The sequence below is a fragment of the Pangasianodon hypophthalmus genome, chromosome 11 (genome assembly GCF_027358585.1).
Source record: "Pangasianodon hypophthalmus isolate fPanHyp1 chromosome 11, fPanHyp1.pri, whole genome shotgun sequence".
Lineage (NCBI taxonomy): Eukaryota > Metazoa > Chordata > Actinopteri > Siluriformes > Pangasiidae > Pangasianodon > Pangasianodon hypophthalmus.
This window is the reverse complement of record NC_069720.1, coordinates 5,870,924-5,886,083: the sequence shown is the minus strand read 5'-3', so window position 1 is coordinate 5,886,083 and position 15,160 is coordinate 5,870,924. Positions and strand designations below refer to the sequence as shown.

Sequence of the window (15,160 nt, the reverse complement as noted above, 5' to 3'; positions counted from 1 at the left end):
TTTCTGATGGTATTTAGATAATTTTTAAATTCTTTCAAAAAAACAATAAAATGCGGTTTGTTTTCAGTAAATTTACATTTGTGAATATAAAATTTACAAAGAAAAAAAATTAAGTTTATAACAAAACAAGCATTGCTTTTAAGATAAGATAAGATAAGATAAGATAAGATAAACTTTATTAATCCCCGAAGGGAAATTCAAGTCAAGTTAGTAGAGTCAGATTCATAATGTCCTAAAATAATTCCTTTGAAAGTAATGGATATATCTTGCTGGATATTCTTATTAATAAATGAACCAATATTTTTCCAGAGTTGTTCAGTATAATGACAAGTCCAGAATTGTAGTGTGTACTCTCTGGTGCAGTATACTGCACACTCTGTACGTCATTTCCGCTCTGATTTTGAACACAGCTCTGATTGTAATGACGCTCATTCCTCCAGCAGGTGGCGGTATAAAACCCCTAGTGTCTCATGTTCTATTAGAAGAAGAAGGTGGCGGTGAAAACAACTTTTATGTCTTTTGAAGCTTAAATACAACCGCCAGAAGTAAAAAGCTGAAGTTAGGCTATAAATAAACTAACCCTTATATATGCTAATAGATTAAAAATGTTTTTACATAAAATTATAAGCGATTCCCAATCCGGTTTTATGAAGGGGAGATCTATACACTATATATAATAATATTCGTTTAGTGTTTGATTTTCTGGATTTCGGACATCTAATGGAAGATGATGGTTTTATTCTCTTCATGGACTTCTATAAAGCATTTGATTCAATAGAACACCTCTTTATTTTTGATTGTTTGAAATTGTTTGGGTTTGGAGATAAATTTCGAAACATTATAAAATCTCTTTATGAAAATTCGAATAGTTCGGTTTCTTTACCAGGAGGTACATCATCATCATCATCATCATAATATTACCATCTTTATGAAGCAGCTAACGGAGGTCCCCAAAATATTACAAACAATTCACACCTTCTCTAAAGCCTCTGGTTTAAAATGAAATTTGAGCAAGTGTGAATTAATGCCAGTTCATCAATGTCACTTAACCGAGGCTTATAATATCCCTATAAAATCTAAAGTTAAATATTTAGGAATACTTATCTCAAAAGATAACGAAAACGAATATGTGAATGTGTTGAAAGTATTAGATAAATGTCAGATTAAAATTAACTCTTGGTTATTACGTGATATAAGCTTATTAGGTAGAGTATTTTTGACTAAGATGGAAGGCATTTCAAGATTAATATATCCTGCACACACAACAGCCATTTCAAATAGAGTCATAAAAAAAATCAACCAGGTTAACTTTGGTTACATATGGAAAAAGAAAACCCATTACATGAAAAGAGTAGAGATGACAAAAGATTTTAAAGATGGAGGTTTACAAGCCACTGACTTTGATTCTATAAATGGAACCCTAAAAATAAAATGGTTGAAATCCTTTGTAAACAACAACAATTTTTGGTTTCATATTCCCAGAGAATTATTTAAGAAATTAGGGGGAATAGAATTTTTACTAAGATGTGATTTCACTGTTCAACGTCTCCCAATTAAATTATCCCAGTTTCACCAACAGGTCATGTTATACTGGAAGATTTTATATAATCATAACTTCACACCACTCAATACACCATTATGGAATAATAGATATATTACAGTTAGGAATAAATCACTGTATGAAGAGGACTGGATGGAGAAAGGTGTTTGGTCAGTGTCCCATTTAATTGATAGAAATAATGGTATTATTTCATATGAAAGTGTTTCTGTTAAATATAATTTAATTTGTAATCGGGCCAAATTTGACTCTATTACTAAAGCCATCCCTAAATCTATTGTCTCTCTAATTAAGGAAATTCTCTCTTATTCTATCCCCGCTTTTGATTGAAGGTTGTGATTTCAAAGAAAGTCAACTTTCAAATAAAATGGTTAGAAATGTATTTAACAACATTGCTTATCCTAAAGTAGTTTACAAAAACTCAGTCTCACATAATTTTCCAAAAGATACCAGACTTAGATTTACAGACTTAGAATGAAATATTTTAAATTTCCTTTATCTCCCAAAATTAAAGAAATGCATTTTAAAATTTTAAGTGGGATATATCCATCCAGTGAATACTTACGACTAAATTTGACTCTAATAAATGTATATTTTGTGATGAGCATCTGTTTTTTCATTGTATGTATGCGGATGCTTTAACTTCGGGACGATGGAACCGGAAGTGCTGAAATGCTAATTAACTTCCGGGTTTTAGGACTCATTCCTGCAGCACTCTATAACGCTGTAGGGTTTTTATTACTTGTGTGACTCTAACACAGAAGTCATGCCTGTAAGGAAAGTGGTGATAGTTCCAGGTAATGGAGCAGGAGATGTTGAACACAGTAACTGGTATGGCTGGCTCAATAAACACATTAATCAGGTATGTAGGATATAAACCTCTAATGTGAACACTTTATAGGATCATCAGGGACAGGGTCCTGTTTATTGTTAATATTTATAAGAGCTGCAGCTCAGGTATTTTCGTCGGATAATACCTCGGTAAAATGCTTTTTCCCCTTTTCCCAGCTTTAAATCGTTTATTTTCTAAACATTAAATAACATGAATTAGAATTAATAATATCATTAAACAGCTAATATTGTAATTAGTTGTAACTATGTAAGTTAGTTGCCTGGTCTGTCTATCTATCTGTCTGTCTGTCTATCTACCTGTCTATCTGTCTGTCTGTCTACCTGTTTGTTTATCTACCTGTCTGTCTATCTATGTGTCTGTCTGTCTTTCTATCTGTCTGTCTGTCTGCTTTGCTATCTGTCTGTCCGCCTATCTGTTTGTCTAGATATCTATCTATCTGTCTGTCTCTCTGTCTGTCTGTCTGTCTTGCTATCTGTCTGTCCACCTATCTGTTTGTCTAGATATCTGTCTGTCTTTCTATCTATCTATCTATCTATCTATCTATCTGTCTGTCTGTCTGTCTGTCTGTCTATCTATCTATCTATCTATCTATCTATCTATCTATCAGTCTAGCTATCTGTCTGTTTGTCTATCTATCTATCTATCTATCTATATGTCTGTCTGTCTAGCTATCTGTCTGTCTATCTATTTACCTTTCTGTCTGTCTGTCTGTCTGTCTGTCTATCTGTGTCAGTTTTATCTATCTATCTATCTATCTATCTATCTATCTATCTATCTATATGTCTGTCTGTCTAGCTATCTGTCTGTCTATCTATTTACCTTTCTGTCTGTCTGTCTATCTGTGTCAGTTCTATCTATCTATCTATCTATCTATCTGCATATTTATCTATCATTGTACTTATTTCGCAGATACCTGGTGTGTGCAGTGAGCTGAGGAACATGCCAGACCCTGGTACCTAAAGATGCATACAAAAGATATCACAAAATTTTAGAGCTCTGGAACGTTTTATGAGTCAGACTTGAAATGGATTCATTAATTTGTTGATTTGTTTACCTGCTGAATGGTCTAACAGTGACGGCCAGAGAGAGCATATGGCTGCCGTTCATGGAGAAGGAGCTTCAGTGTGATGAGGAGACGGTGATCATCGGCCACAGCTCAGGAGCTGCTGCTGCTATGAGGTACTGGACATTCGATGAGGAGGCTGCTTTCCATTTTCCTTGTGTTGCCATCTCTTATCAGGGAAAAGTAGCTAATATGTGCTCAAAAAGCGGCGCACCGTAGACTAATTTGCATAGTCACTGAGTTGTCATGGTCGTTTGCATATCAAAACATGTTACACCAAGGAAGTACAGGAGCTTTTCAGAAGACAGGTAGAACAGAATGAAATAGAGGTTTATCAGAATAGAAAATAATGTATATTACACCACTGCCCTGTTGAATTCTCAAATCTGATTGGTTAGAAAAATTTCTTATAACATCTGCTCGGACAGCAGTGCAGCTGCAAATCACAGGTTTATATTAATGTGGTCATTTTAATACATACCGTTTCTATGGTAACAACTCATTCACAGATGTTTGTATGAGAGATACTCACACAATCTAAGGATACTAATAACAAGATTAATAAAATGTCATTATTTAACAAAGAATCGTTGATATAAAAGTATTTTGTATGTAAACATTTATTTAATGTTTATGGAAAGAGTCAGTTTTAGTGCTTTGTATCATTTTCCACCATGGGAAAGTCTTCAGGACAGAGACGTTTGAGTATTCCGGGTTCTCGGTAACATAACATGCTGCGTTCTTTTTTGTCTTATTAATCTGAAGAGAGTTAAAATAAAAAATAAAAAAAAAAAGAGGCTGGTGAGGAAAAGCATGATGTGGTGTTCAATAATAAATTAAAAATTGTAATAGTTGGCAAATTGCTGTGGTATAAGAGGAACAAAACACTTTGGGATGCAGGATTAAAGGAAAATAATCCACTTCAGGGTGGGAACAGTAACTCTGCTTCATCACACTACCTGTCGTTGATTATTTTCCTCTAACTGCACACCCCAGTTGTTTTACGCTTTATATAAAGGAATAATTTGGCACTCTTTCAAGCAGACAGGTGTACATTTTAACCAACATACCACAACTCACATGGGTAGAAATAGGACATTCTGGCAACCCTGACCTGATTAGAGTTACAAACCTATAGTTACATTTAGTATTACATTTGGTACATTTGGTACATTTTCATGCCCTATATACTGTATATGTGATGACTTTTTGGATGACTAATTAGTAGCTAAGTGAAACTGGTGTAATGACTTGCACACTTTTTCCCTCTGACTGCGTCTCAGGTACAGCGAGACACACAAGGTATTCGGCATCATCCTAGTGGGCGCCTACACTTCCGACCTGGGAGATGAGAATGAGAGAGCAAGCGGTGAGTCTTGCCCTTATTTGCAAAGTTAACTTGATCATTTAAATGGAGTATTTTATACATTCACTTTACACCATAGAGCTGTTGTATTCTCGATTCTGGTTGCTCAGAAGGTGATGATTAATTCTTTATAATAGCAGCTTCGACAGTAGTTCCAGCTGTAAATCACAGTTTATATTATTGTGCTCGTTCTCATTCTCAGGGACTTGTATGGCAGACGCTTCATATAACCTGAGAAATTGAGTTTTAAAAATGTGTTATTATTTAACAAAGATGTCTAAAAGTTTTCTGTAAGGAGATGTTCATTTAACATTTGTGGAAGGAGTCTCCAGTGTTAGCGCTTTGTAACATATAGCATATAAATGTGTAAAAAGGATGGCATGCCATTCTTTAATAAATTAAAGTTGTAATCTTTGACTAATTGCTGTGGTATAAGAGGAATAAGCTACTTCAAGATGTGCTGCTGTCACCTGATCTTTAATTATTTTCCTATAATAGCACACACACCATACCCCCCACCCCCAAGTGTTTCATACCTTAAATAACATAAATTGTTAGTTACTGGTAGGATAACTGATGTTTTTTCTCTTTACCCCCACTCAGGGTATTTCAGCCGTCCATGGGAGTGGGAGAGGATCAGAGCTAACGTGAAACACATCGTCCAATTCGGCTCCACAGATGACCCTTTCCTACCATGGGAGGAGCAGCAGGAAGTAGCAGATGGACTGAAGCCAGAGCTTCACAAATATACAGATCGTGGACATTTTCAGAACACACATTTCCCAGAGCTCATCAGTGCTATACAGAAACTGATAACGGCTGGATAAAAGAATAAAGCTTTAAACAGCAATGACAGTTACTGTGTGTTCAGTTCCATTTACAAAACACATCGTTACAAGACATTTCAATAAAATAACCGAGGGATCAAACTCAGTTTCCTTATATTTCATCTTGTCTCACAAGTGTAATTGCTGTAGAGATTACATGAAAGCCTGTGGTGTTTTTCCAACTTACCACCAGAGGTTATTGTCTCTATTATAATTTGATAATAGCTACAAGATTTAAACCAATTTTTTCATTAACATTCATTATATTTTCATTATTTTAATAAAATGTAGAACAAAGGGGGGGCAGAGGAGTATATTTTGGTGCCTCACTGTCAGACGAAGCCATTTCAATTATCCAGATACCTGATAAATTATCTTTAAAAAAAAAAATCTGTACTGAAAACTCAAACGCAATAAACACAAAATTTGCAAGATTCTCACTAATGGTTTGAACGGAACATTTCACTTCAGGGTAAAAACCTGCTAGTCTGACTCTGTGGGTCAGAAATCCTAATTAAATGGTTGCAAATATTAAGTATCATGCAAAGTACATTACAAACAAGGAAAAGAACAAGAAAATGGACAAATTTTCCTTTTTATTTTGACAGCACAAAAAAGTTCAAGTTAGAGGTACATTAAACATAGTGGTTCTGTCTGTACAAATCCAAAACGTACACCAAAATACAAAAACCAAACCCTTGTATAGGGTTAAAATAAACTTAAAAAGAAAATTCAAACAAACTTACTTAACTACATTAAGGCAAATGTAATACAAACACATGAGACATGTTAGTCTCTCTCTCTCTCTCTCTCTCTCTTTTATATATATATATATATATATATATATATATATATATATATATATTTATATATATATATATATATATATATATATATATATATATATATATATATATATATATATATATATATATATATATATATATGTATATATATGTATATAAAATTTTCATTTCTCTGAGGATCAGTACATTTCCACAGTAACTTAAGACTATGCCTTTAACTGAGTTCATGTAAACATAGTGTTAATGAGCAGCGACGGAATCACTGCTAAATTAGAAATCTTCAAGAAGTAACTCCACATCATCCTTTAAAAGAAAAGGTCATATATACAGCTTGTTAGTTATCAAGCTGTACATCATTAGGAATTTTCTCTGACCCATGTACCCCTGACGCACTACATAGACTGTAGAAGGCAATAATGTTCTGAAAAGTAATAATTTCCATCAATGTTTGTCTGCTGCCACAAACACTGTTGAGAATTTGACCCAATGACAACTGCAAGGGTGCTTTCACACTGTTTCCTTCTATAAAAGAAGTAGCCTTTTGTACTGACATAGGGGAAAAAAATGTATCACATTGTGTGAGCTGCAACTATAAGAATGCTCTTACCAGCTAGTATCAGCTAACCGACTAGGCCTTCTTGTCCTGTCTAGCTTTGGATGCAGAACATAGAATAGAATTTGAGCTGCTTGTGCGACCTGACTGAGTGTAGCATCAGTTAAAGTGGGATGTTACATCACATACTGGTGAATGTCCCAAAAAAAATTGACAGCTTGTTCATTTTAATTAGATTGTGATTTTGAAATATTGGCAACAATATATTTTTTTCATTATGTTCTAAATCTCCCTATACTAATTCACAAATTTTTGTTTTTTTTCCTCTGCCTCCCCCAGTTTTAGATCAGATTGTTCCACCTTGCGGCCACCTTACATAGGACTAAAAACATGGTCACATACAGGCAAAACATGGTCTGGTGGTTGATGGGGGCAAAAAATAACGCCAAGTGTGAACGCCTAATGGATGACCGCTGCTGTACATTATTCATAAACTGACTTTGTCCTAGTCTATATAAATCATTTTAACTTAGCAAGCTACTTCTATAAAATCTGCACTACAGATTTCTTTCATTTTCTGACCTTGCGCAGACTAGATGTGGTCGAGCAAGTAAAACAAAACTCCACCACACAGGAGTCAGAATTAGACTTCATTTAACTTCTCTCAACACTGATTCTAAGCATAACTGAGTCATTTTGCTTAATACCTGAGAGAATGAATGTATGGTGCAAATGGCTAATACTGGAAAACTGGCACAGTCCTAATGCTATTATTATCTTAAAGAAACATTCCACACAGTATTAAAACTGTAATTATTTACAGCAGAGACACTTTTATACTGAGGTTTAGGCTGGTTTAGTTATTTTACCTGAATGCACACTTATTTCCCCCTTCAATCCATGAAATTAAGGGAGTTTCCAAAAAAAAAAAAGTCAGCAAAATACAATGTCCTTGTAATGAGAATATGAGAATATACCTACTGGACTTGATAGTTTAAAAGTCTGTTTCTATCATCCTTCATTGCATTTTTGGCAGTTTTATTATCAGATGAATAGAAACCCCCACTATTTTTCCACTGAGAGCAAATCTGCACTGCTTAGTAAAGAATTTTCAGTCACCTAGGTGACCGTATTGTCTCGCAATAATATACCAAGATAGCTGGATTTGCAGTATAATGATAAAAATATAGATCGTGCGTGGAATGTTTCTTTAAAGCAAATCTCTGCTATCCTGAAGTGAAACTACATGTCACTATGTAGTTTTTCTTTTCTTCCTCGCTTTGGAGTAACCTCGCCCAAACCAGCCACCCTGTACTCCTGTCTCCTCATCTTTACTCCCTGAATCAGACTCAGAGTACTCCAGAGCAGCAGGGGCCGCTAAAGTTTTACGGCTGTGACTGTCCTCTTCATCCAGTCTGAGAGGGGTGGCTAAGCTGAAGATGGGATCCTCAGATCTGTTAAATTGAAAAGACACATCAGTAAATAAAATTATACCACAGAGCTATTAAATTCTCAATTCTGATCAGAGGGCGATGATTTATTTTCTACAGCAACTGTAGTTCTAAGTGCAAGGCAAAATCACAGGTTTATATTAATGCGTTCTTTCTACTACGTTCTCGTTTCTATAGTAACAGGGACTTGTTTATGTTCCACGTAAACATAAATATAAAAAACATTTTTAAAAAATGTGTATAGTTGTTGAAATGGTAAAGTTTTGTGTATGGAGATGTTTATTTTTAACATTTATGGAAGGAGTCTCCAGTGTCAGTGGTTTGTAAAGTCCACACATCATTCTTAAGAGAGAGGAATTATTCTGCTTGTGGTTTCTCAGTCACTTGACAAGCTGCCTTGTCATGTCTCATTAAGCTCAAGAGAGAGAAAAAAAGACAGGCTGGTGAGGGAATGACTGCTGCTAAAACGTAAGTGAGAACAGGAACTAACTTGTTTAACAGACATTCCACAACATTAAATGTAACTAACTATAAATGGAAAAGGTATGACGTGTCTTTTTAAATAAAAAATATAGTTGGTAAAGTGTCATGCTATGAGAGGAATAAGACACTTCAGGACATGCTGTTATAGGAAAATAATCAACTTCAGGGTGATGACAGTAACTCTGCTTTATGCATACCACCCAGTCATTGATTATTTTTCTATAACAGCATATCCCCAATTGGTCTATTCCTTACTTGTTCCACTGTACAAAGTAACAGACATTTTGGCACCATTAAACTAGAACTAGTGTTACTAGAGGGATCACCATGTCATCTTAATAGTGAGAAACAAACAAACCCTTCATTATCAGGCATTTTTGGCAACAAACATAGGCTGAAACATGTTAACAAACGCAAGGGTACGTTCCATAATTATGGATGCAGTTGCTTTTACTGCGCCACATAGCTCCCGGGTCCCTAGTTCGATGTGCAGTGAAAAAACACCCTTAGCAAATAAAAAATGTAACAAAAAGTTCATCCTTACCTGTTGTAGGTTGGAATTTCAACTCCCAACTCTTCCATCAAGAGACGCATCACATCATCACACTTTCCATGTATTTTCAGAGTGGCCAAGTCATCTTTTGGTGTCCACTACAAAAAAAAAAAGAATGAAAAAAAAATTTAAAAAGATTAACAAATATGCATTTAGAGCACTAAACAAACATAGCAACATAGCAGATGTGTCATGACTTTACCTGAAGGTTGACAATGTATAGCTTTGGTCTCTTAGCAACTGTTTTTTTCATGCACCACAAGCAAGCATACTTCTTCAGGACCTGCCAAAGCAACGCCAAGCGTTAGAGAAGCCGCTGAGAAAATGTTTTTAAATCTAATATGTCATTTGATAGCTGACCTTCAGGCTGGAGCCAAGACAGAGGATGAGATCGGCCTGCTCTGCGGCCTCAGCTGCGCCTTTCCAGTTTAACGGCTGCTCCAGGGTGCCTCTCTCACCAAAGTGCACTATAGTGTCCCTCAGCTCCCCTCTGCATTGAGCGCACCACCGGCCTGTAGCGTGCCTGTGCAGCGCCGTACGCTCCGTCACATCAAACAGACGGATCACCTCACGAACCGGAGTGCACGACACACACACCTGCTCAAAATGAACAGATCAAGAAGAAGGATACGACAGGTTTAATATGCGAAAAGTGGTATATTAACCCATAATCATGATTTAGACAACACATTTGCAGACACAGTACACAACATTTGGTTGAGTGCATTGGACAGAGTCTCACCTCGATGAACATATTCCCATGCAGCTCAGACAGGGCATGTCTAGGAAGCCCGCTGCGCAAATGGAGACCGTCACAGTTCTGAGAAACCACGTGTTGAACCTGTGCATGATCACACACAAAGAGTTGCAGATAAGATATAGAAATGTATATTTACAGGTAGCACAGTGGTGCCTTGGATAGCAATGCTGCCTCACAGCTCCAGGGTCTCCGGTTCGATTCTGAGCATGGGTTCTCAACGTGTCCAAGTGGGTTTCCTCCAGTTTCCTCCTACCTCTGAAATATATGCCAGTAGGAGAATTGGCTATACTACAATGCCCCAAGGTGTGAATAAGAGTGTGAACTGGTGCTTCAACCAGGGTGTTTTCTCACCTCATACACAGTTTTCCCAGGAAAGCTCTGAACCCACCGCAACCCTGACCAGGATAAAGTACTTACTCAAGTTTAATGAATGAATGAACAACTCAAAGTATATTGTTCATTATGCTGTTTTAGTGTCCATTTAAAGTTACAACACACATACATTACACACACACCGTCATCTGAGTACGGCTTTAGAAAAAAATTTGAATACATGCTGCACATATACTCACCAAGCACTTTATTAGGAACACTATACTCTCTTTGCTCTCAGAACAGCCTCAATTCTACTTGGATTCCACAAAATGTTGGAAACATTCCTTTGACATTCCGTTCCATGTTGACATGATTGCATCACGCAATTCCTGCAGATTTTTCAGGTGCACTTTCATACTGCAAATCTGCCATTCTACCACATCCCAAAGGTGCTCTATTGGATTCAGATCCGATGACTGGGAAGGCCACTGAAGAACACTGAACTCATTGTCATGGCACGAGACGAGTTTTGCTTTGTGACAGGCTGCGGCATTTAAGCGATGATTGATATTAACATGCCCAAAGTGTGCCAAGAAAACATTCCCCACACCATTACACCACCTCCACCAGCCTGGACTGTTGACACAAGGCAGGCTGGGTTCATGGATTCATGCGCCACATTCTACCCTACCATCTGTGTGCCTCAGCGGAAATCGAGATTCACCAGACCAGGCTACGTTTTTCCAGTCTTCAACTGTCCAGTTTTGGTGAGCCTCAGCTTTCTGTTCTTGGCTGACAGAAGTGGAATCTAACATGGTCTTCTCCTGTTGTAGCCCATCTGCCTCACGGTTCGATGTGCTGTGTATTCTGAAATGTTCTTCTGCTCACCAAAATTGTACAGAGTGGTTATCTGAGGTTCTGTACCCTTTCTGTCAGCTTGAACCAGTCTGGCTATTCTCCATTGAGCTCTCTCATCAACAAGGTGTTTCCATCTGCAGAAATGCCGCTCATTGGATGTTTTTTCTTTATTGCACGATTCTGAGTAAACTCTAGAGACTACTGTGCATGAAAATCCCAGGAGATCAGCAGTTACTTCACTTCACTTCAGTTATAGAAATACTCAAACCAGCCCGTCCGGTACCAACAATCATGCCACAGTCAAAATCACTGATCATATTTTTCCCCATTCTGATGATTGACATGAACATTACTCAAAGCTGCTGGCCCGTATCTGCATGATTTTATGCACTGTACTGCTGCCACACAATTAGATAATTACATGAATGAATTTTGCAGTCCAAATTGGATAAAAGCAAATGAGTAAAAAAAAAAAAAAAAAAAAAATGTAACCAAAAGCACTTGAATAGGGTTTGGGAATGAATTTTCATTATGTGACACTGTAAACTTTTTTTTTTTCAAGCCAATGTCTACATCATTTTCTAAAAAAATCAAAAGTGTTCAGAATTCAGGATTCTGAAGCTTGTGACCAGAAAAGTATATGTTGCTTTGAATAAAGGCATTTAGCAAGTGAGAAAATGTTTTTTCTTTTAAATAATAATAATAATAATAATAATAATAATAATAACAATAATAACAGCATCTGAATAGTGCTTAGAATTCATTTTAGCACATAATGCTCTAAACTCTTTTCTTGATGAAAATTGATCTAAAGTTGTATGTATACATGAAAGTCTGAATCAGATTGCAACAACTTTCAAGACTCTGAAGCTCATGGCCAGAAAAGTGAAAAGATATCAGACACCCTGTGAGCTATGCTGAGATTTGTGAGCTTCAAGATTTTCAAGCACTCACCATTTTGACCTTGTGTAACATCTGGATACACATGTGAGTCAGAGTCGGTTCTGCTTCACTGAGGTCAGAGTGCCTGGTGGAGAGAGAGTGAATTAATGAGTAATTTCTCCATCCTTCATGAGAGAGGACATCAAGAGCACAAAGGCAAAAGCTGGATCTCAGTCTTGCACTCCCTCACTCACCTGACAGCGAGCCCCTTCTGTAGCTGAGTCCAAACTCCATTAGGCCCGCGGTAATCCGGGATTGAAGCAGCCTGGCAAACATTAAAAGAAATGTTATAAACCTTCATCAAACGTGCAATCTATGAAGCCAGAAGTACAGGAACTAAGGACACTGGTACCGTGCTGATCCCGGCTCCTGTGTAGATGACAACATAGCGAGCCTGACGCATCGCTTCGGCCAGCTGCTTCACTTTGGTCCTCAGATCCTCTTCATCATCAAAGAGCTGAAAGCAGCAAAATGCAAACACTGTGTCTAACAATCAAGTTATGATTAAGGATTTTCAGCTATTGAAACAGGGTCGACATTAAAATCTATCCAACTCACCTCTTCCTGCTTCCGTTTCAGGATGTTCCTCCGAGCCTGGCGTTTGCTCAGCTCTTGCACAGTGTCTTGATGCCCTTGAAGTAAAGTGCGCTCCTCTTCGGTTCGCTCACATTCAGGTTTCTTTAATATCCTGGCCACCTGATTAAAGTCCAAAAACAACATTTTTATTTATCAGCATAACGAAATGTAAGGGTCACTATACATGTACTAATTATGTTATATAGTATGTCTTACATTCTAAATATAATAATATTTTGCAGATTTTGATGGCTGTGTTATGTTTTGGCAAAAAAAAAAATCATTTGTTTCTCTACATTTGTGGAAATTAATGCATGCTCACACATATCTGCGCTTAACTAATCAGTGTAATACGGAATTCTTGTCCAGGGTGAATAGTTTGAAAAATCTTTCATTACTGACATTTCAGAAAAAGGAAATGGTGTGTTTGAGAATGAAACTATTAATGTATGTAAATAAAGTCATATCTGGACTGTGCATTGAACAGAATATTAAAGGACTTGAATAAAAAATAAATCTCCAGACATGAACTTGAAATTCCAGAGCTTGACACATGTGTTGAACATGTTTAGACTAACTACAATACTGGCACAGTGTTTGTTTTTTTTTTTTTTTAAAGATATTTAGTATTTGAATCTGGTACATGATAGAAGCTCAATTCAACATATGAAAGTATTCAAATATTAGACAGAGTTTATTCTAAATTAAAAGACTGATATATCATCAGCAGAAGCAGGAGAGAAGGTCTGTCTGTGCAATTCAAGCACAAAATTAAGTTAAAATTATTTATTAATATTAAGAGTCCACTTGTGGTAAGATCAATGGAAACATTTGCCCAAGAATTTAATTTAAACATTATACTTATACAATATACAGCCAAAAGTTTGTGGACACCTGACCATGTCACTCATATGTGCTCCTCCCATTCCAGATTTATTCTCCTTTGCTGTTATAATAACCTCCACTCTTCTGGGAAGGCTTTCCACTAGATTTTGGAGTGTGGCTGTGGGGGTTTGTGATCATTCAGCCACAAGAGCATTAGTGAGGTCAGGCGCTGATGTTGGTGAGGAGGTCTGGGGTTCAGTCGGTGTTTAGGTTCATCCCAAAGGTGTTCAGTGGGGTTGAGGTCAGGGCTCTGTGCAGGACACTCAAGTTCTTCCACTCCAGCCTTCACACACCATGTCTTCATGGAGATTGCTTTGTGCACAGGGGCATTGTCATGCTGGAACAGGTTTGGACCTCTTAGTTCCAGTGAAGGGAAATTGTAATGCTACATCATACAAAGACTTTCTATACAATTGTGTTTCCAAATTTGTGGGAACAGTTTGGAGGAAGAATTACATGTAGGTGTGATGCTCAGGTGTCCACATATTTTTGGACATATAGTGTAACTCTAGTGCAAAACTCAAGAAGAAAAGGACTGATGCCAAACATGCCATGGACAATAGACTACATCTGGTGTAATGGGGCAGCTGTGGAAAGTTCATTCCTGCTAGAAGAACCCCTTTAATCTGGATCCAAGGCACCAGCCGGTTCCACAACAAACGCTGCTTCAAACAGGATTAGATATTTCGGTAATAAACAAATAAATAAGTAAATAATCCATTTTGTCTACTTACCAGTTTAAAACTATTTCTCTGAGTCTCCTTCTGAATGAGTTTAGCTTTTTCAAGAGCTTTCCTCTCTGCTCGAGAAAGCCCGCTTTGCTCTGTTTGTGACTCCATACTTGCTACTTCTTTCATTATTCCCGATACAAACCGGAACAGACTTTAAATTTCAAAATAAAAGTCACACAACTCGCCTTGACTTAAGAATACAAAATAAATAGTGTTCTAATGATTATTTTTGGTTATCGGTGCAATATTTTTTATTGATACCACAGTGCTGCTTAATTCTAAATTCTGACTGATGTTGTTTATGTAAGAAATAACAAACTCCAGACTGTGCTGTTATACAAAAATAATGCACGCCAGGGGGAGGGGTGTGATGCAGCATGACGCGCAGGAGGAGTGCCACTACCCCAACATGAAATACATGAAATTATTTTTGTATAACAGCACAGATTGTGTTGGAGTGTGTTGTTTGGCTTATACCACAGCGATTTGCCAATGATTACAATGTTTAATTTATTCATGAACGAAACGATGTGTATTTTAAAAAATATAAAGTAGATTTAATGTTGTGGAACATCTGACA

General features: G+C 36.8%; 2 protein-coding genes across 2 annotated transcripts; one reads left to right on the top strand and one right to left on the bottom strand.

The window, feature by feature from the left end:
• The first annotated feature begins 2,234 nt into the window (after positions 1–2,234).
• rbbp9 (retinoblastoma binding protein 9) lies at positions 2,235–5,695 on the top strand. Its single transcript, XM_026930734.3, has 5 exons — positions 2,235–2,420; positions 3,321–3,363; positions 3,485–3,590; positions 4,758–4,843; positions 5,444–5,695. Exons 1-5 carry the CDS (start codon positions 2,325–2,327, stop codon positions 5,665–5,667), a joined length of 555 nt encoding a protein of 184 aa, XP_026786535.3. The 5' UTR covers positions 2,235–2,324; the 3' UTR covers positions 5,668–5,695.
• Positions 5,696–6,612: 917 nt separating this feature from the next.
• sirt7 (sirtuin 7) lies at positions 6,613–14,739 on the bottom strand. Its single transcript, XM_026930348.3, has 10 exons — positions 14,584–14,739; positions 12,947–13,084; positions 12,741–12,845; positions 12,583–12,653; positions 12,401–12,473; positions 10,256–10,354; positions 9,874–10,110; positions 9,716–9,796; positions 9,505–9,611; positions 6,613–8,480 (listed from the first exon to the last, which is right to left on the bottom strand). The coding sequence occupies exons 1-10, from the start codon at positions 14,704–14,706 to the stop codon at positions 8,279–8,281; spliced, it is 1,236 nt and encodes a 411-aa protein (XP_026786149.3). The 5' UTR covers positions 14,707–14,739; the 3' UTR covers positions 6,613–8,278.
• Positions 14,740–15,160: the final 421 nt, after the last annotated feature.